Source organism: Sardina pilchardus, chromosome 18 (assembly GCF_963854185.1).
Source record: "Sardina pilchardus chromosome 18, fSarPil1.1, whole genome shotgun sequence".
Classification (NCBI taxonomy): domain Eukaryota; kingdom Metazoa; phylum Chordata; class Actinopteri; order Clupeiformes; family Clupeidae; genus Sardina; species Sardina pilchardus.
In genome coordinates, this window is record NC_085011.1 from 10,787,029 (window position 1) to 10,809,528 (window position 22,500).

Sequence of the window (22,500 nt, forward strand, 5' to 3'; positions counted from 1 at the left end):
GCTGCTGCAGGATGAGGAGCAGGAGGTCCGAGACCGAGCGTCCCACTACATCTGCAGCACCCCCACCGGACCTGCTCAGCACCGTGCACACAGGTAAACACACACACACACACACACACACCATCAGCACCGTGCACACAGGGTACACACACCGCCAGCACCGTTGCACACAGGTACACACACACACGCCACCAGCACCGCGCACACAGACACACACACCACCAGCACCGTGCACACAGGTACACACACCGCCAGCACCAGGTACACACACACCACCAGCACCGTGCACACAGCTACACACACACACCACCAGCACCGTGCACACAGCTACACACACCGCCAGCACAGGGCCATTGGATGGGTGAGGTAGGGAAAGTGCCTCAGTGATGTCAGTACGCGTGGCTAGGTGTCCTGGCGTCCTGGCTGGTTAATTAGGGAAAGAGAGGCCTGTGGATGCTGTGTGTGTTTGTCCTATAGGCCAGGCAAACGGCGATCCCTTTAGCTGTTGATTGGTCTTTGTAGTTTCACCGCCTACTAAATACTGAATCCTGAACCACAAAGGGAAAGTGGTGCGTGCTTTTGCACTTGCCATAGCGCATGTTTGGTCAAAGTGGTGAAGTGACCTCTCACTGGGCTCTGTCATACTGACACACACACACACACACACACACACACACAAACACACACCCATGAAGTAGGTCCTATTTCCACACATAGGTCCTATTTCCATCATGTAGGACTAGTGTGAAGGATTAGCGATATGGGGTTCTGTTTTGGTTTGGTTTGACATTACGAGCTGCAGAAGGCTTTTAAGTTTTACTTGATTTATCTTAGACAAAGAGTGGCCTCCACTTTGTAGACACACACACACACACACACACACACACACACACACACACACACACACACACACACACACACACACACACACACACACACACACACACACACACACACACACACACACACGCATACACACGCATGCATACAAGACCTTTAGAGCTGCATAGCACTGCACATATTTTTGTGCACAGTGCCTCTCTTTCTTACCCACACACACACACACACACACCTATACACACTCACACAGAGATATACATATGTGAATACTGCTATCTGGTTTCCTGGCCTCTTGACGCAAACCTAAGCTAAACCTTCCCTCTCCCTCACACCACACACACACACACACACACACACACACAGGTTCTTATCAGCTGCCTGTGAGTCTGTGCTGCTCAGGTCTCTGTATGCGGCCCAGTCACTGAGTCTGCTTGTCCACCAGATTGGAGCTGATAGCCGTGTGTGTGAGGGGGGGAGGGGCGTGTTTACGACCTCACATAGCACCACTAAAGACCCGAGGTGCGGAACTGGGCTGGCGTGACAACTCTTAGCCTTTGAAATGGATGTGTGTGAGAGAGAGGTGTGTGTGTGTGTGTGTGTGTGTGTGTGTGTGAGAGAGAGAGAGAAAGAGTACTGAAGTGCTTTAAAAGAAATAATGTAGATGTAGGCTGAAGATGGACCTGTGATTACACTCACACACTCACACACACACACACACACACACACACACTGAGTTTTAAAGCTGAAATGATCTCTATCTATAGGAGAGTACTCATCTCTGTGTCAGATCTCTATCCAGATTACAACACTATTGAGAGCACACATCCCATGACCCGAGTCTCTCTCTGCAATGATGACTTTCCTTCTGCATATTTAGGCCCGATGTAGCCATGTAGAATGGAGAATTGAACAAAAGGTTTATAATTTGTTGTCCATGCTGGTAGCACTGATAGTCATGGGTAATTATGCAGCTGATTTCCCATTGTTTTCTTCCCAGAAAGGGTCCTGAAGGGTCTTTCCGAGAAAAGTAGTTGATTAGGAGCGTGATGAATCAGGGAAGGAGACAGGAAGAGTTTTCGAACTAAAAACGAGGCCAGCAGCGTTTCCAACGGCAACAGTGTTTCAAGGCCTCAAAAAACACCACACTAGTCTAGATAAGGGGCGTAATCACAACACAGAATGTTGCAGATTCGTATGTAAACCGAAAAGTGTAGACACAGTCAGCCTCTCTGCTCTTGCCAGGAGTATAGTGGTGGATTTGAACACTGATGGAAGTACCTATATAGTTATATCTGGCCTACAATGCTACATACTGAAAACTGGAGTATATTAAGTGAAGTCGAAGGTCAAGAGAAGTTGTAGAACACATTTCAATGGAGTGAAAAGTCTTTAGAAAGGATGTTCATTGCCATGCATGTCACTGGTTTTGCACTGAGCAGAACAAATGCTATTAAACTCGATTCCTGAGACACTAGAGGCTGTCTTGGTCCAAGGACAAAGCACACATCTGAGTTCTCCATCATCATTAATAACAGCACTGACCCAATGCCCTTCCTCCCACGACCAGCGGTTGGCCACAACAGCCCACCCGGCCCAGTTTGTCTCGTTCTGATTGCATCATCAGACCGAGCCAGCCACACCCTGTTTTTTAGTCAAGGGGGCGCACAGACGAGCCATTGTATGGAAGAGGAAGCTGTGGATGAGTGTGTTCCTTTTGAAAAGAAACCTCACAGGGACACACACACACACACACACACACACAAAGATGCACACTCAGACAAGTCCTCTGGCTGTTCTCCTGCTGGGTAGCAGGCAGCGGTGGCTTTTTCTTTCAGATGGGGGCTCGGAACATGCTGACGCAGCAAAGTGGGCATCACTCACTCACACACACACACACACACACACACACACGCACACACACACACACACACACACACACGTACTCGTCAGCACATGCGAGGGGTCAGTGGTGCGGTGTGGCTCCGGTGGCTGCCGGCCGGCGTATAGCGTGTGAGTGGACCGTGGCCACGGGGGGAAAGTAAACAAGGCTGCGCGCGTCTCTCTCTTGTGGCTTTCGCCGGCTAAATTGGCCCCACTCGCGCTCGGCCGGGCTTCCTGGCCGGGCCCTTCCTCTGTCGGCCGCCGCCGCTGGGGCCGCCTGTCGCTGCCGCCCACGGCCGGCCGCCCGCCCGCCCGCCCGCCCCACCGCCACGGGTCGGGTTGGAGGTCAGCGTCGTTTGGGGTTTTCCGGCACATTCTTGCGGCGTAATGCACTGTCAAACATCTGTCAGCCCCACGGGCTGTGTTTTTAATGTCTCATCCTCCTTCCTCGGCTCTCTCTGCGTGTGTGTGTGTGTGTGTGTGTGTGTGTGTGTGTGTGTGTGTTTCATGCTTCTCTGGTTTTGTCCTATAATGAATGCCAGAGATGATGGGTGAAAGGCTTGCCATTTCAATGATCTAACTGATCAGCCGTTCAACATGTCCACATTTAGCTGTGAATGGCTAATTCATGGGGCCCAGGCTGGAATGTCAATGCGGCACAAGACAGAGTGGAGGATCGCATTACAAAGACGCCGTTAAAATTGGGCAAGCCGTTTGTGTGCAAGGATTTTGCAGTATAGAAAGTCTGTTTATGTGGTGTGTGTTTGTGTGTGTGTTTGTGTGTCTGTCTGTTTATGAAACTTGTGGTTTCTACAGTATCTTCAGGTCAGGTTGAATTTACGGCTCACGCTTGGTGTTTGTTTTGAACCTGTTTCGTTTTCGGCTTCAGCTTTGTGTTCTGGGCATTTGGTGTTTTATATAGACAGACTGAAAGAGCACACAGACACACACACACACACACACACACACACACACACACACACACACACACACTGACACAATTTGTGTGCCTGCTTTCATTTCCTGATTCCCGTGAGCCACAGGAGGAAGTTAGGGCTGTAAACGAGTGTTTCTCTTTCGCACCTTCTCTGTCACCTCAAAACATCCTGCACCTCTGTACTGTGTGTGTCTCTCTCTCTCTCTGTGTTTGTGTGTGTGTGTGTGTGCCTGTCTGTCTGCCTGCCTGCCTGCGTCTGTGTGTATGTATATATATATGTGTGTGCGTGTGTGCCTGTCTGCCTCTGTGTGTGTGTTTGTACATGATGTCCTTTGTACAACGGCATACGTTGGCACACACAAATACACACACACACACACACACCCACACACTGACCACAGTGCTATCTCAGGAGAGCGATCAGTGATTTGGCCACTGAGGTTTAATCTAATGAGGAGACGTGAGGGCTTGAGCCTGTGGGGAGGTGGAGGTGTGGAGGGCCTTTAACACGGCCCTTCCTCTGTCAGTACCGAACATCTGGCTTTCATTAGCCTCAACCAGATCACATTTAAGATCTCATTAACGTGTGTGTGTGTGTGTGTGTGTGCGTGTGCGTGTGCTTGTGCATAAATTCAGAGGAAGAACACTTATCTGGTGTACCTGGGCCAGAATGTGTGGTGTGTGTGTGTGTGTGTGTGTGTGTGTGTGTGTGTGCGTGTGTGTGTGCAAAAAAAGAAAAAGACCTACACACACACACACACACACAGGGAGATAAAGAGGCCAATATAAAGCATGACACCAGGAAAGCCACAGATCACTCTGATTTCATTGGGTCTAACTGAAACTACCTCCCACCCTTCTCTCTCTCACCACACACACACACACACACACACAAATGCACATACACACAGTGTATGTGCACTGTTGTGGACATCTGACACCCCCCAGCTGCAAGGTCTCAAGCGAAGGATTTTCTGCCTAGCAAATCTCTCTCTTTCTTTTTCCTTCCCTCTTTCCTTCTCTCTCTCTCTCTCTCTTTCTCTCATTCTCGTTATTTAGGAGAGCGAGCACTTTTAATTAGTTCCAGGCGGTGGCTCCCACAGATCGATTACAGAAGTTACGGGAAGTGCGCTCACTTTTCCCGCTGGAATCTGGCAGAGACTGACTTCCCCCTCACAAACTTCCCAACTGCTCTCCGTAGAGAGAGAGAGAGAGAGAGATGGAGAGAGAGAGAGAGAGAGAGAGAGAGAGAGAGGGAGATGGAGAGAAATGTTTAGAAGTATCAGAGGAGGAAACCACCGTCTGGATGAAAATGCTCTGCGCTGAGCTACATTCATGTTAGTAGGCCACAGAGAGGATGAATCACTAACTCCTCAGAATGCCCATTGTGTGTGTGTAGGTGTGTGTCCAAGAGCATTTGTGTGTGTGTGTGTGTGTGTGTCGGTGTAGGTGTGTGTGTGTGTGTGTGTGTGCTCTGTGTCCCCTATAGATTGCATGTGTATGTTTTATGTGCTTGTATTTCACCTCCTTGTCCATACCTTAGTAGTTCTTAAACTGGGGGTCGCCACAAATATGTGAGGGGTCACAAAATGATTTGCAGTCTGAATTAAAGGAAATGTTCTAAACATTTTTAGACGAATATGCTGAAAAGCGACACTTATTCAGCAGCCCCATGTAGGCTTACCATTCTGTGTTTCCATAATGTTCCTCCAGAAGTTAACCAGTGCTTAAGCCAAAGCTTACCAAGTGGCATAACACTATGCAGCCGTCTTTTGAAGTTGGGCAATGTGTTTGGGAGGGTCGCCAGACCAAACGTTGAAGAATGAATCACTGCTTAGAATTGATGTTGTGTTTCTCAGGCAGTATGGATGTGTACGTACTTGTTTGCATGCTCTGTGTAGAGAGTAAAGTGTCTCTATAGGTCTGCCTGTGTCCAGCCGTGTGTGTGTGTGTGTGTGTGTGTGTGTGTGTGTGTGTGTGTGTGTGTGTGTGTAATTCAGAAATCCCTTTGACTGTCTGTTCAGTGGACTGTCCAGGTGTATGCTTTGTGTTGGGGTAGTATAGGCCTGCAGGTCGGCCCTATGTGTCCAGTGCAGGGATGGCAGCAGAGATCTGCGTGGGTCAGCAGTATGTCAGGAGAGCAGTGTCCACTTCCTCTTCGTCCTCGTCGCTCCCTCCCTCCCTCACTCAGCCCATCTGCTCATCATTTCATCAGCATGCATGTTTTCACTGATTTGGACAAACACACACACACACACACACACACACACACACACACACACACACACACACACACACACAAACTTTTCCCTGATTTAGCAAGAGAAGGCATATGGAGGTTTAGTCACACTCTTACACACAAACGCAAACACACACACACACACACACACACACACACACACACACACACACACACACAACACCCCCACGCCCCACGTTTAAAAAAAGAAAGAAAAAGAGGAAGAAAGGCTGAAGTGTAAGGCGAGCGGCGCTTTGGCCATGGCAGTGGCAGCAGCAGCGGCGGAGGAGACGGAGGAGGAGGAGGAGGAGGAGGAGGAGGAGGAGTGTGAAACCTCAGAAGGATGCCGAGGCCGTGAGCGGCTTGAGTTTCTATTATGTCTTAATGTCTGCTTTGTGCCGCTCCTGCTCTTAAGCCCCGCTGGACCCACGCCAGCCTTTCAGGCCCTGTGTGTGTGTGTGTGTGTGTGTGTGTGTGTGTGTGTGTGTGTGTGTGTGTGTGTGTGTGTGTGTGTGTGTGTGTGTGTGTGTGTGTGTGTGTGTGTGTGTGTGTGTGTGTGTGTGTGTGTGTGTGTGTGTGTGTGTGTGTGTGTGTGTGTGTGTGTGTGTGTGTGTGTGTGTGTGTGTGTGTGTGTGTGTGTGGGGCGGTAGCGGAGCGCGAGGGCAAAAGAGAGCGGTCCTGTCACTTTTCTCAATTGCCCAGAGTGAGGAGTGCTTTGGAGTTTTAGTTTACACGTCCGTGCGGTTTTGAAGCCCTAACGTCACCCAGCAATCTCACCTTAAGCCCAACTGAAAACCAACGCCCCCACACTGCCAGCAGTCTAGCCGCCACTTACAACTTTGTGTGTGTGTGTGTGTGTGTGAGTGAGATTGATTGTGTTCTGGGTCTGTTTTGGGATCTTGTGCTCATTTATCTGTTTTTGTGTGTGTTTGTGAGATTGGGTATATGTTTATTTGTGAGTGAGTGTTTATGTATGTTTGTGTGTGGGTACACATTTATGTGTGTGTGTGTGTGTGTGTGTGTGTGTGTGTGTGTGTGTGTGTGTGTGTGTTCTAAAGAGCACTGATGCGGCGGGAGAAAAGGTGCCATGTCGCCGTGCATCCTGCCTGGGTGTCAGTGTGATTGACAGGCGGCGACTGGCTTTTGAAGTCACCGGTGTTGTTTGGTTAAGGCCTGGAAGCAAAACAGTGGAACGCGCTCACTCACACACACACACACAGACACACACACTCACACACAGGGTGGGGAGTTCTTTGATGCATGGACAACTGGGGTCATTAAAACCTTTGCTTGCAGTCGTCAGGGAGAGTGAACGAGTGTGAGGGTCGTCATCCCCTCCCCCCCCCCACCCCCCCTCGTCTCTCGTCCCTTTCTCTCTCATCTCTTCTTTCTCTCTCTCTCTCCCCCTCAATCTCCATATCCCTCGCTTCTTCTGCCCATCCACCCAGTAACAGCAGCACTATCGGCAGGAGGACTGTGGCTTTTTTATGGGGGCATATGTTTGAGATATGTCTGAGAGTGTGTGTGCGTACATATATCTAGTGCGTGTGTGTGTGTGTGTGTGTGTGTGTGTGTGTGTGTGTTAGTGTTTGTGAATGTCATTGGTTGGATGAGTTATAGTTTTGTTTCCCAGAAAATAGCTGTGGGCCTCTCAGAAAAGGGAACACACACACACACACACACACACACACACACACACACACACACACATATTCGGCCAGAGAAATAAAGAAAAAGACACATCAGTCTCCTATCTCAGTTTTACATTATGTTCACCCTGAGTTGAAGCACAGATTGGAACCAGGTTTATCATTACGAACACGTGCATGCAAACACACACACACACACATATGCTCAAACATCACACACTCACACTTCACAAACAGACACACACACACGCTTGCACGCTCTCTCTCTCACGCATATACACACGCGCACACACACACACACACACACATACAGACACACACAAATGTTCTTCACATGAGCTTCTCTTCTCTTTGTTCGTTGGCCAGTGTTTCTTCTTTGTCTTGAGAGGTGATTGCGGCTGCGCTGTCTCTTGGCGCTGCCTCTGAGCCCATATCTCAGCAGTATCTGCTTTTATTGGATGTTTCATCTGGGAGCCAGTGAAAACAGCAGTCCACTGCTTCCTCCAGCACCACTGGCCAGCCACAGAGCTGGATCCCTGATTAAACACACACACACACACACACACACACACACACACACACACACACACATACACACACACACACACGCAGATATACACACACGCAGATATACACACACATACACACAAGCATGCCTAACCAAACAGAAATACGGTATATAACCATACATGCATAACCTTAAGCCAGAGAGTGCGAGGCACACATATAGATCGATAGATGATCGATAGATAGATACTTTAGTGATCCCCAAGGGGAAATTCAAGGTCCCAGCAGCTTAAGACACCACACACAACATGAATTCTACAATTAGAATGAGTCATATAATTGCACAGTTATACAGTTGAGCACCTAAGGAAGGCCTGTGGGATGACATGCTGTGCACTAAATATCTGAAGAGTGTGCAGACTTCATTTGTGCATTGTAGCATCCTCCTTCTTTTGGCCACCTGTGTGGAGGGTGTGTATGCTTCTCCCTTCCTCCAGGGTATAGGCCTACACATTCAGTCACCTTCAGACTAGTCTGTAGTCTGGCTATCACCATACTAAGCTCATTAGTATGGTGAGTCTGTGCTGTAGTGCTACTGCACAAGAGGCGTGATCATTGGGCATAGCTCAAATGACTCCATACGCTTGGATAGTCCTTCAACCAATCAGACCAACAATCCGGTGCGTCTTAAGCTAGTTTGTGATTGGACCCAAAGGTTGTAGACAGGAAGCAGGGGAGATAGATGTGCAGAAATCCACCCAAATTCACCCAGCCTAACCAGTCTAACCAGCATAATGCTGCATACTTTTATATATAATGTAACCCAGCACTCTTCTCTATCTCCACCTCCTCTCTTCTCCCTCCCCCTCTCCTCTCCTCTCCTCTCCACTCATCCCCCTCTTCTCTCCTCTCCTCTCCTCTCCACTCATCCCCCTTTCCTCTCCTCTCCTCTCCTCTCCACTCATCCCCCTCTCCTCTCCTCTCCTCTCCACTCCTCCCCCTCTCCTCTCCTCTCCCCCAGATGTGGCGGCGGGGGCGCTGTGCCCGCCCGTGGCCCTGCGGCTGGGCGTGGCCCTGCTCTGCCAGCTCTTCCAGGTGTGGGACCAGGTGGCCGTCGGCTTGACCACCCTCACCGAGTGGTTGCTGGGGGACGGCGTGCCGGACATCAGGGCAGAGGAGAGCAGCACTGATGTGGTGAGGAGGACAGTGGGGACGCTTCTGGTTGGCTAGACATAAATACAGCAGAAGGCCCCAGTCGTGGCGCGACTGGCTGGGGCACCTGCACCGCTCGCCGGCGACCCGGGTTCGAATCCCGTCCGGATCTCACCCCGACTCTCTCTCCCACTCACTTCCTGTCATTCTCTCTACTGTCCTGTCCATAAAACAGCAGCGGTTGCTGAGATCGTGAATTTCAGAGAAATCAAAGTGAATGTGGTCAACTTTGAGGACAAATGGTCCTGTTTAATTTTCATAAACAACCAACAATGGGAATAGAGAGTATAGAGAAATGATGTCCAGCGTGTTTTGAGAAGTTCTTAACATAATTTCACTGATGTCCCCCCCACACAAACCACACTCCTCGGGATGTAATGTTGATACCTTCCCACATAAATCCTGCGCCAGAGCTCAAGTCGATGTAAATATGGTTTGTTCATTACTGGCGCAACTGTAATCATAGAATCGTGGAAAAGCCATCAGTCAGCGCTGGTGTCGTTTTTCATGGCCGCTGTTCTGTTCTGTTCTGTCCTGTCGCTAGCTCACAGCGGTTGCGCTCCAGACAGTAGAGCGGCCGCCGTGCGGAGAGAGCCGAGTCCAGCTTCCCCTTGTGTGGGATTACACTGGGCCGAGCCGCAGCACACCGCCGCTGGCCCTTTCATCTAAAGCCCCTTAGCGTCCGAGCGGCCGCGCTCCAGGTCTGCCACCCCCCCCTCCCCCACCCCCAGGGGGGGGAATGTGACCCGCTGGCCCCCGGGGCAGGTGGTGCCAGCCACCGGCAGGAAGAGGAAGTTATAGCAAAGCAGCTTTGGGTCAGCCGTCAGCTGGTCTAACGGTGTGCGGGGCTGGTGTGAATTAAAAAAAACAAAATTCAAAAAGCTCGGTCGAGTGAATGTTATTTTGCCCCGTTTTAATTTAATTCAGGTTCAACTCGGAAATCAAAGTTGAAATTGTGGTGAAAATCCATTTAAATTGAAATGTTTAAAATGAGCCGTTAGACAGTTAGACATGCTCAGACATGATTTAGCGTTGGTGTTCATCGGTGTTCCCCCTTCTCCCTTCCCCCTTCTCCCCTGAGCAGGATGCAGAGTTCCTGTTTGAGAAGGGCGATCTGAACCTGTGGGCGGAGCCTCTTCAGTGGGCGCGGCTGCTGCACGCTCATCTGGCCGCGCTGGCGTCGGCCGCGGGTCCGGCGGCGGGCGTCCCTCCTCCGGCTGAGCTGCGGCGGCTGTCCGAGCTGGCGCGAGCCCAGGCACAGGCGTCGGAGCGGGCGCTGGGGGCGCTGCCCGCCCTGCCGCAGTTCTCCGCCGCCCTCGAGCACGCCAGGCTGAGCGTGCAGAGAGAGCGGGCAGGCCTGGCGCTCGGGGTTCTGGGAACGCTACAGGAGGGCTCGCTCTTAAGCTGAGAGCCGCCAGTGCCAACTGTGTACATCCACACACTGCCATCAGTCTTAAAGTATACATGCACACACAAAGGTGGACAGAATCATGGTGATCCTTTATGCATCCTTTGTTTTGTTTTTCACACGTATTTATGCCTCTTAATGAAGTGCAATTGCAAAAGTTAAAATGCTACGCCCCACCATACAGTCTCCTACTGTAGGTCCACTGTTGTATCCGCACTGTGAGCGGGATTGATGAAGACACCATCTTGGAGAGGCTTCACCTCTCTAGTTTGTTTACATAACAGTTTCAGGAAAGGGAAGAGGAAAAAAGAGGAAACTGCTGCGGTTTCGATGTGTTGTAATCTCCCCCCCCTCCACCTCTTGAGTATGTTAGTAAAGTCACACACTCGCCAGACAGTCTGAAATGCTGATTGGGTGTTTTTTTTCTTCTTGCGAGCCATGCCAGGAACTGTGCGTTCTTCTGCTCAGTCCCTCTTCGCTCCAGTCTCGGCTTCAGGAAAGTCCACATGCGCTCCGAGAAGACTCCGGTGACCTTGTGACAGAGGGCAGCTCACGCGCTGTGTCCTGCAGCTCTTTCACAAACAAAAGAGAAAAGGCCTATACAAGGAAACACCTGTAAACAACTATGTGTATGTGCGCTGGATGGGTGTGAGGCGTGTGATGTGTGTCAGACCCGGTCTTGTCTACACAGGAACCGTGTTTGTGTGAATTTCGCAAACTGCTTGAAGGCAAAGTGGGAGGAATTGAAACCACCAGTGTAAGACGTTTTTTTTATTTTTTTTATTCCAAGTGGTTGAACACTATGAATCACCATCCAAAAGAGGACCATCTTGTACGAGGCGAACGTGTCCCAAATCCACTCTCACACAGGGGAAAGATTCCTGCTCCCACCGCGTCCTCCTCCAGCCCTCATCTGGACCAGAACTGGGCCAGGACCGGGAATAACGACAGAATGAAGCAGCACATTCTTAACCCACTTGTGTTGTTGCGGAGCGGAACACAGCTGGAAAACAGTGCAGTGGTTCACAAACCAGTGCCTTCCTTATAAACAGAACGGGGTTGCAAATTCACTGTCGCCTAGACAATGTCGGTTTCATTTTTGTGTATGTAGATGGAGTATAATTCTGTATAGAGAGGGGTGTGCCAGTTCATGTTGAGTTCCTCAGAAAGCCAGTCTGTTTTAAATACTGAATGCTATATTTTAAATGAACATGTCATGCAAACCATGTGTCCCTAGACTGTTTTTAATTCAAATAAAATGCTGTTTTTTATCACATTTGTGTGCCTCAGGGGTTCCTGTGTGTGTGTGTGTGTGTGTGTGTGTGTGTGTGTGTGTGTGTGTGTGTGTGTGTGTGTGTGTGTGTGTGTGTGTGTGTGTGTGTGTGTGTGTGTGTGTGTGTGTGTGTGTGTGTGTGTGTGTGTGTGTGTGTGTGTGTGTGAGATTGTGTGATTGTGTGTGTGTGTGTGTGTGATTGTTTGTGTGTGCGCTTATTCATTTGAACTGATGGAAAATGACCCCGGGTGCCTGAGCTTGAGTAGGTTATGTCTTCACCTAATCGAATCCCACCATCTCTCCAAGTCCCAGGCCTTAGGGGCAGACTCACACAAGGGACTGCTCTCCAACACCCTATCAGGACCCTCACGCAGAATGACCGTTTTGTGCAGTCCGTTTTGATTGCCATGTGCAGGGAGGGGCTATGGTGGATGTTGTTATGGACAACATAGTCAGCTGCAAAATATGGGATAGCATTGCATTTGGGGTAGCTTTATGGAGGGACGTGAATATGTTTTTTCCTATGTAGGGATATACAGTATTACAGTTCAATGAAGTAACGATGAAAAGACATCCCCACAAAATCTCCTGATGATATTTACATCAAGTTCATATTTTTTGTATGGTAGGTTTCCTTACTGACTGCAGTGTGCAATTATTTGCATACATTTCAAGCACAGAAACCTTGACACTGGATAGAGTCAGGTTCAAAACTATTCTTTTGATTTTTGAGTTTGGTGATACACAAACTAGAACCGCCAATGAGAAAAGGAAAGGGAGTTGACACTCAAATTCACATGAGCAAATCAACATGGAAGCTAGTAAAATAATAACAGTCAGGCGCAATCCTTCCACATGAGGCTGGTCGTCGCCTGGTTTTTCCCCCCATACAGAACATTTCTCGTACGCATGGTATTTTTGTCTTCAGGCTGAGCTGCGGTATTTTTTCGATACGCCCTGCGTTAGGCTACTAGAAAAAGAAATCGGGCAGAATGTGCCCCTTGCTCTGCCCGGTTACGCAATCGACGCAGCACACAAGAGCCCCTGTGTCCAGTGCGCGCTCAATGTGGAGACAGCTGCTTGTGCCGCGGGCGCTTGTAGTGGCCATGTTGTTTTACTGTAAAAGTGATGTAATGTTTTGGAGCGCTTGAGCGTTCCCCAATAAAAACAGTATGTGACGAGGGGAGGTGTTTTCTTTTTTTTTCTTTCTCCTCTTTTTCCTCGGCGGATGGGTATTTGCTCAATGGCTTCCTTGAGGTTTCAATCATGACGTTTGCGTTTGCTGTCATTGTAATATTTGCGTGCCATCAACATAACATTTCTAAACTAAGGTGAAAGTGTGTTTACTCTGCCCGTGCACGATGTGTAAACCATGCCCTAATTGTTTACCTCTTTTTCTGTGACGAATGTTTACTTCTTGTTCAGCGGGTGAACGCAGATTAGGTGGAATTTCGGAGGTGTTCTAATGTCGCACTTTGGGTGGCGCTGAAGACTGTATCTTAGTTGTGCAGAGAGGTCTGTGGCCTGTGGAGGGCAGTATTACACCGTGAGATTGCAAGGCATTCCATTGGATGACTTGACATGATTTCGCTCTAAGCTTGTTGTTTGCCTTTACAGTAGGCTACGAGACGAGGAGGCACTGTGAGCCCACAAAGCAACACGTTTCCAAGAACTTGAACATGAGTTAAAATCTGTGTCACCCACTTGTTAAACTAGCACTACACTAGTAGCCTACCTAACATTTGCATGTTACCGATAAGAGCCTACTTTTGATAGGCTAACTTTACGTTTGGGCCAGTACTATACTATTATGCATATCAGATAGATAACATATTGCCTCAGTAATTGTGTTCCTGAAAATAGCTAAACCGTCCTGCTTGATTAACATAGCCTAAAATTAGATTCCCAACACGCCAATTCAAGTTTTATGTTTGGCAAACTTGGTAGACTTTGGAAACTGGGTCAGGTCCATGTGTGCAAGGGGAAACACTGGATTTCTATTCCTAACTTGTTTATCGTAGGCTACATCGGACCTAATGTACAATTTGCGCAGTGTAGTTGTTGATTATGCAACCGCCGTAACCCGAGGAATGCTACTCGGTGGCAGACTGTAGATCTCCAGCAGCACGCTCCACGCTCCACTTTCCTCTTTTCCCTCCATTCTTACACACACGCGCACACAGCGAGGAGAATCTGGTGGTCTATCCCACTTGTTGAAGCCAGCGAGAGAAAACATAAGTGCAACACTATTACTGTTTCGAAAGCCGTCAGCAACAGGCTATTTATTTAATCGACTTACTTTTCAAAGTTCCTAAGTATGTGGGTAGGGTACAGTTTTATATAGCCTATACGCGCGGGGACCCTGGTTGTTTAATCGACTTTAGTTTGCATTGCAAGGGGATCTGCGTTTCTAGGCGATTCGAAACAAAGCGGGGATTAGAGGGTTGAGGACAGTCTTTCATTGCCGTATCAAAACGAAGAAAATATGATACAATGAAAAAAAGTTGTTGCGTCTTGTTAACAAATCGGCCCCTAAAGCTAGCCTGTTTTCTATCTGCCGCGCATTGCAGTTACGCACTCCATGGTTGAGCGTCCAGTAATTCTTCGACAAAACTTTCTCCGAAAATTCGAGCATTATGATCATAGTGGGCTGAGACTGTGCCGTTTAGGAAAGGCAGATGTGGACGCATTCCCGCTGCTCAGTGGAGTTTGATCTACGACCCCCCAGCTTTTAGGAATCACGAACGAGAAATGAGAGCCCAGCTAACTGGTAGGAGGGGTGTGGATGATGGCCAACCAGAAGAACTCCTGCTTCAATCGAATAGAGGGGGCGTGACTTTGCCCCCAAGTTTTCCGCCCTCATCGACACACTGCTGCCGCGAAGCGTTTATATTCATGTGCGGAAGAGACTCGGCGACTGCAGCATTCAAGCTCGGCACTTCACAGAGGAAGGACATCCCATAACAAAAACACGAAACACAAAACGAGGAACTTATCCTTTTCTCTTTGCAGTGTGAGCAATCACCCTCTGGAATTCCGTTCTTTCACGTTACTCGGAGCTCCCAAAAACAGCAGTCGTGGCAAATTCATAGAAAAAGTTTGCCTCGTGTGCTGTGCGCCCAAGGATCCCGTTCGGTCCACCCATGAGAGATCAACTACGGCAGAAAAGTTCCGAGAAAGAAATGTCTGCAACCATCCTGTCCGCTTTCTACGACATCGACATGCTGTACAAGGTATAGCAATATTATCTTGGAGATGCGCGTCTTTTTGCAACGTCTCTTCATCTTTTAAATGCTGAGCAGCATGCTAGCGTAGAAAGTTTGCAATCCAGTGCAGCAACCAAGTTCGAAGGCTAGCTTACTAGCTGGAAATCAAACTGCGCTGCATACCATGACATGCTGTGATAGTTCAGTGCAAATCAAAGTTGCAAATCCAAATTGTTGTTGTCAAATTAGTATTAAGCAGTGCATGCAGATAGTAGTAGACGTGTTCGATAGACTGACTTTGTTGTTATTTGAACTGATTTTGAGTGTTTGCTTAAGTTTCTAACTGGTTTCCTGTTGCTCGCTTTTGTCCACAGCAGGAGAAAAGTCTCAACATGAACGCAATCCACATCAACAGTATGTTGGACAAGAAAGCTGTGGGGGCTCCAGTTACAACGTCTAGTTCAAGCAACTGCTCCTTCACCCCAGGATTTTTCCGCAGAAATTCGACCAGTAACATGGATTCAGTGACCAACAGCAACAAGTACTCAGCGGGCTCCTACAACAACTTGAAGGAGAGCTCGGTGGTGAATGGCAGCTCAAACACCGCCATCATGAACAAGGAAAACAAATTTCGTGACCGTGCATACAGCGAGAACGGGGACCGGAGCCAGCAGCTCCAGGTCCTGCAGCAGAAGCCGGGCTCTCAGATCAACTCCACCCGCTACAAGACAGAGCTGTGCCGACCATTCGAGGAGAATGGAGCGTGCAAGTACGGGGAGAAGTGTCAGTTCGCGCACGGCTACCACGAGCTGAGGAGTTTGTCTCGCCACCCCAAGTACAAAACCGAGCCATGCCGCACGTTCCACACTATCGGTTTCTGCCCTTATGGTCCACGGTGCCACTTCATCCACAATGCCGACGAACGCAGGCCAGCCCCAGCCAACGCCAACATGCAGGGAGAGTCTAAGTCTGCTCGGGAGCTGTGTGGAGGCTACGGCCAGAGGGACGTGCCACAGCCCGGCGCCTTCAGGGAGAGACCAAAGCTCCACCACAGCCTGAGCTTCTCCGGCTTTGCCACCCAACACGGACTTGACTCCCCGCTCATTGAAAGCCCCACATCCCGCACCCCGCCACCCCTATCCTCCAACAACTCTTGCCCCCAAAACTTTTACGAGGATGTGTCGCCAAACACTCTGGCTTGCATCAACAGTGCCTTCTCCTTCCCCGGGCAAGAACTGAAAGCCTTACTCGCTCCACTGGCAGTGCATGCTCAAAACTACGCCAATCACTCTAATGGTGCTTACTTTGGGAACCTCTCGGCCGTGTGCCCTCCCTCTCCCCCCTACAACATGAGCCACTTGCAGTCCTCTCTGCAGCGCCTCTCTGAGTCGCCGGTGTTCGACTCGCCCCCCAGCCCCCCTGACTCCATCTCAGACCGGGAGAGCTATGCAAGCGGGTCCCTAAGCTCTTCTGGAAGTCTGAGCGGCTCCGAATCTCCCAGTTTGGATGCCGGCAGACGTTTGCCAATCTTCAGCAGGCTGTCGATTTCAGATGATTAAGTTCGATCACTTTTGCATGTGGTGTGTTTGTTTTTTTATACCTTGTTTAGTATGAGGAGGACTTGAAATTCCAGCACTCACCGCTGTTTTTGGACGGTGACACCTCTGACGACGTGTAACGTTTGACAGAATTACATCTGCTTTAAACTTTAGAGACAGATGACATTGTCTTGTCTTTTTTGATATGGCATTAGTCCGTTTGTCTGTATGTTTTTGATAACTACAAGTAGCTATCAATAGAAGGCATTCCACCGGTGACTTATGTTTTGAGCTGCAGCAGATTGCTGTCTTTTTTAGGTCTTATCAAGACCTATTTCCGGAGTCATATACAAGACTTTTTTTTTCTTTCTATCTTTCTTTCTTTACGAACGAGAGAAACCTAGCGGTTTTAGATTTTCCTGCATCCTACCAAGAATATGCCTTGACACAAGTGTAACAGCTTCACAGCTTCAAAAGTATGTGTGATTTTTTTTTTTTCCTTCTTGAAAGCTTAAAAACTTCCATTCCAAAACTTTTACCTGGTTCACAGCGCCACGCAGTGGTTTGGTTGGGTAGTGTGTAGTTTGTTGCTTAGTCCAAGCATTCTTGTGTTGAGGTTTGTACGGGAGATCACTGCTGTTGGTTGGATATATATTTTTTTAGAAGTTCTGAGTGATTACATAGCGGTGCATAACTGGCTATGGACTATTTAACTTATTTATTATCTTGTGAAAAGTATAGGCTACATTGGTAATTGTCCAGACTGTATTTATCGAGTATGATGAAGCAATAGATATATTCTTTTATGTTTAAATTATGATCGCCATTATTAATCTACAGTAAGTGGAGTGTATGTTCTTCTCACAGTAATATATATTTTTTGTTGTTTGGTCTCTTTTGTAACTTCACTTCGTTATTTTATTGTAAATGAGTAAAAAAAAAATCTTAATTTAAGATATTGTATGTGATATTTATTTCATTAATTTTTTGTTTCCTTGTTTACGTTTATTAAAAAACAACAAACAAAAGTTTGCGTGATTTGCTGGAGGTTGCTTGTCTGTGCTGTGGAAGGCCTATTTTCTGTCCTTGGCGAATCCCTAGATTTGTTTCTCTAGTGGAGTCAGTAGAATGTACAAACAATGTGGGTTTATTCTTTCTTCCTGTCTTTGTTTTTGTTTTGTTATTTTGTTTGTTTTTTTTCCCCAAGACCGTCCAAACTAGCCTTACTTTTTTTTTTTTACACATTCATATCAGATATCACCAGTCAAAAAAAGATCCCACATTTTAAAAACAAATCATCAATTAACCAAAAAAGTATTTTTTTTTCTTTCTTTCCTTCTCGTTATCTATTATAGCACGAGGTCACACTGTGATTCCAACCACGTGCTAGAGAATGTAGCAAGCCCATGTTGCCCCAGTGTTATACGACACTGTGGGGATCACAGTCTTACATGCCTTAAGATTCACCAAATAAAGTATTTTTCCTACATGTAATTATATTTCTTTCCTATCTCTTTTTTTACTCAAGTTGAATGTAGTCTCAATTTCTAAGTTTGTCCTTGGAAGGTTGTTACCACTTGTATTTAAGAAAAAAAAACTCGCTATAAACATTTAAAAAAGGAAAAAACATCACAACTTTAAAGAAAACATCTGAAGCCTTTTTTTAATATTATTACTAGTATATCTCCCTTTCACTTGTTTTACTTGTTCCTGATTCTCTTTTGACATGGGAATGGGCGGATTTTTCCAAACTTGCTGGACGGGATGGTAATGTTGAACACATTTTGTATGTACATAGTTAGGTACAGGGGGATGCGCACTATGTACTCTGTTTGACTACTTTATCAGAAGTAAAGCTGTTTGAATGTATCTAAAAAGGCGACGGACAAAAAAAGGCAACAGGAGTTGTGATGTAATTATTTTTGGGGGGAATCAGTTCACTACAATTAAGTGTGAGACTGTTGACTTTGTACTGTACATTTTTTGTAGTTTCTCCCAATAAATCATTTTTGAAAAAAAAAAAAACATAAATAAAAACAAAAAATATCAAGAGCAATTTCTTCAGTATGTTTTTTAACATGTTTTCCTTAGCATACACACACCTTCATAGATGACTCCTCTCTGTTATACATCAGCTACAGTGCTGCAGCTCTTTATTCTTCAATCTAATGGAGTGGGAGCCATGCAGAACACACATTCTTCCCTCTTTTCTCTTTTCTGCCTTCATTCTCCAACTCCCTCTCTGTGTCTACTCCCCCACCCACCTCTATCTCTCTCTCTCTCTCTCTCTCTCTCTCTCTCCCTCCTATAAATCCCAGAGGGGGTAAGAGCAGCAGCTCTGAGCTTGTGCGTGTCTGGACGGGGCTGAGAGCGAAGTGCTTGTGTTCCACTCGCCTCGCCTCACTGTTGGCCTGGAGACACAGCTGTTCTCTCCTCCTCACCCCATCACCCACCCCCCCCCCCACCCCTACCCCTACCCCTACCCCACCCCGCCATCTCTGCGCCCAGCTTGGCTTTGCCTACCTGACCAAGCGATCGTCCAGAGGCAAAGCTTGCGGCTGACCCCGGGTCAGATCTGTTGCTCAGCGGCGTTTGGTGCTGTTGGTCTGACCAAGCAGCTGGCTGCGGCTGATTATAACTGAAGAGGGCTGCAGACTGTAACTAACTGTGGCTCTGTTTGTAGCGGAGAGTAAATGATTAGCCAGCTCAGCTAGAGTCGCCTGACTGACTGCCGGCCTGGTCCTGTGTGCGCCAGGAGGTCCAGATCCGGCACAGATCTGGGCCAGCTCAGAGTTGAAGCTGTTCCAGTGTCAGGAAGACTGGCTGGCTGAGAGTGGGTTTGTCAGCCTTTGACTGGCTGTAGGTCCATTTTAAACTTTCTGTGTTAAATTCATCAACTAACTAGCTGCCTGAATGACTGACTGCCTGCCACAAGAAGCTGATAAGCCCATTGGGCTCTGGCCTGGAACTGGTCCCGACTTGGCCTGAATCCGGCACACACTGCTGCCCAGTCTGCGGCACACTGGCTAGTCTGTCGACCGTCATAATGCTGCTCATTGAAGTCAGCTGGTGCTTTACGGCCTGTCCTCCTCAGACTTAAACACTGTTCTGATTTATCAATGACTGTTACATAAGTCCCTGCTGCCGTAGTGATTCTGTATTGGCGTAATGGCATTTAATTGTGCAATATCATTTATGCGCTAATAGCTAAAGAACGAGGGGATGCATGACAAAGGTTTATCAGGTTTAACTTTAGCTTTGGCTCACCCTCTCATTTATGTTTGGTTGTCAGATTCCCTGGCTGTAATGCTAGATGTCTTGCAATTCTCATATTAGCATCATGCTAACCCATCATCAGCTGGATAAGCATAGGAGTGAGATGTGATCAGCTGGCTGAAGTGATCATAGTTAGTGCAACATGTGTAAAATCAAAGAAATGAAGGAGGAACAGAGAGAGAGGGGACAAGACAATGTCACAGAGCTGAGACCAAAGATACTGTAGTCTAACAACCGTCTCTGCTTAGACTTTTCAATCCGAGAGATCCCTACCATTTTGAGAGCCAGACAGACAAGGGGAAAGGCAGATTGTGAGAGCCATTGTGTGAGTGTTTGATTTTGTCCTCGTTCAGGAGTGAGCTGGCGGCATTGTCACAGCTCCATTTAGTGAAGTTATCAGGCGGGCCTGCGGTCATTAACAAAATAAAGGCCTGGCAATCCCAAAGAGTGTCAGGAGTTCACGGGCTGATAAGACCGGGTGATAACTCCAGGCAAATATTTACAGTGTCCTCTAGATTTCATAATGAAATGTTTATCAGCTGCCGGGCCCTAGGATCACAATGCAGCTCTTCCTGCCCCACAGTCATTTATGTACCTACCTATGTGTGTGTGTGTGTGTGTGTGTGTGTGTGTGTGTCGGCATCTCTGTGTTAATGATTGTGTGTTTGGATTTGTGTGTTAATTATTGTGTGTGGGTGTGTGTGTGTCTGAGGAATCTATCTCTATTCTCAGTGTGTGTGTGTTTGTGTGTGTGTGTGTGTGTGTGTGTGTGAGAGAGAGAGAGACACTGTATTGTGTCTTTGTCTGACTGAATCTCTATTATTTTGAGTGTGTGAGAGTGAGTGAGTGTGTGCGTATGTGCGTGTCTTTGCGAGAATACATTTGTGTATCAGTGACTGTATGTGTGTATGTGCTCGTATGCGTGCGCGTGTGTGTGTGTGTGTGTGTGTGTGTGTGTGTGTGTGTGTGTGTGTGTGTGTGTGTGTTAATGGTTCTGAAGTCCCTTCACAATGCCAGGAAACCCTTGGACCCGTGATTACAGCAGGAAAGGCCTCCAGTTCCTCTGACCGCCACCCATTTCCAGTCCTCGTCTCTGCCTGCTGTTTTTGTCGTCGTTCACCGGGCCTTCTCTTCCACTGTCCTTCATCTCGCTCTCTCGCCACTTCCAGAAGTTTCTCTCTGAGTGTTACAATGTGCCTAAAAAGCAGAGACAGGGAGGGAGAGAGAGAGGGGGGGAGGCAGGGAGGGAGAGAAAAGGAGAGAGGGAGAGAGGTTATGGGGAGGGAGGCTGCTGTCATTTAATGTTTGAAGAAAAGTAACACAGAGCTGGAAACCCCCGTACACGAACACACCCAACACACACACACACACACACACACACACACACACACACCTCCTTGACCATGTAACTTTTGGCTATGAATCCTGTGGCTTGGAGCGACAGTGTGGCTAACAGACTGGAAATGAGCTGGAGAGAGGGAGGAAGAGAGAGAAAGAGAGAAAGAGAGAGAGAGAGAGAGACGCAGACCTCTCGGATGTGTTATCAGAGCTAATGTTATCCCTGTGCCACACACACACACACCACATTCATGTGTAGGGTCACTGCATTCTCTTGCTGTCAGACTGGATGGAGGGTGAACGAGAGAAGAGATGAAGAGAGAGAGAGAGAGAGAGATGTCTTGCTGTGTTGGACTCTGTGATGGCACAGGTCTAATGACTCCTCAGCCCTGGCTTGTTTGGCGTGCCGTAAATATTTACAGAACATGTGTGTGTGAGGTCAGTGTTTACCAGCTATGGATGCAGAACGAACACTGACGACATCTCCGCGGCGTACGAGAGCCGCTCCAGTCTGTGTTTGTGTTGCGCGCGTGTGTGTGATTGCATGTGTGTGTGTTGCGCGTGTGTGTGTGTGATTGCATGTGTGTACACTGAGAGCTACCCCCTCCATCACCCTCTACTTTACGAACCCAGGCTGAAGAGATGGTGTATAATGCAAATAGGCACACACACCATGAAACATCTCAAGAGATTACACACGCCCACCCACCACCACCACCCCAAACCCACACACACACACACACACACACACACACACACAGTATACACACTAACCACATACCCACATGTCAGCCTCCAGCTGTCTGACCTCGAAGTGGGCGGTGTGCCGGGAGGTGTTTATTTATGTTTACGTGTTTACGTGTGCCGAGGCTGCTCTGCTTGGGGACAGACAGGAACACCTGTCCTTCTGGAGTCTTTGACTGCACCTGACTCCCATAAGGAGTCTGACTTATATACTACAAATCCCAGCATGCTTTAGCGAAAAGTACATATATAGACCCAATCAACCCAACACACCATCTCTCCCATTCATAAATGGGGATGGTTTATCTCAGTGATGGTTTACCTCATTGGGTCAGAGTGCGTATAGACATCTTCCACTTTATTAGTTGACTCAGGTGTTTTGAGTTGGGTGAAACTGCTGGGTGTAACTGTCCTGAACGACTCTTTCTGCATGTACATGTTCTTTATGTCTC

At 48.0% G+C, this 22,500-nt stretch overlaps 2 protein-coding genes across 2 annotated transcripts in view; both read left to right on the forward strand.

Moving 5' to 3' along the window:
• thada (THADA armadillo repeat containing) overlaps positions 1-10,486 on the forward strand; it is a gene marked incomplete in the record, with an annotated part of 90,433 nt that extends 79,947 nt beyond the window's left edge. The window contains 3 exon segments of the mRNA XM_062519709.1: positions 1-93; positions 9,075-9,247; positions 10,350-10,486. Coding sequence (XP_062375693.1) covers positions 1-93; positions 9,075-9,243 — 262 coding nt within the window.
• A 3,661-nt stretch (positions 10,487-14,147) lies between these two features.
• On the forward strand, positions 14,148-18,184 carry zfp36l2 (zinc finger protein 36, C3H type-like 2). The gene is made up of 2 exons (XM_062519097.1): positions 14,148-15,179; positions 15,527-18,184. The coding sequence occupies exons 1-2, from the start codon at positions 15,090-15,092 to the stop codon at positions 16,709-16,711; spliced, it is 1,275 nt and encodes a 424-aa protein (XP_062375081.1). The 5' UTR covers positions 14,148-15,089; the 3' UTR covers positions 16,712-18,184.
• Positions 18,185-22,500: the final 4,316 nt, after the last annotated feature.

Coding starts and splice junctions, on each gene's coding strand:
- zfp36l2 (XM_062519097.1), top strand. CDS start 15,090: ATGAGAGATCAACTACGGCAGAAAAGTTCCGAGAAAGAAATGTCTGCA. Junction 15,180..15,526: donor ACATCGACATGCTGTACAAG/GTATAGCAATAT, acceptor TTTTGTCCACAG/CAGGAGAAAAGTCTCAACAT.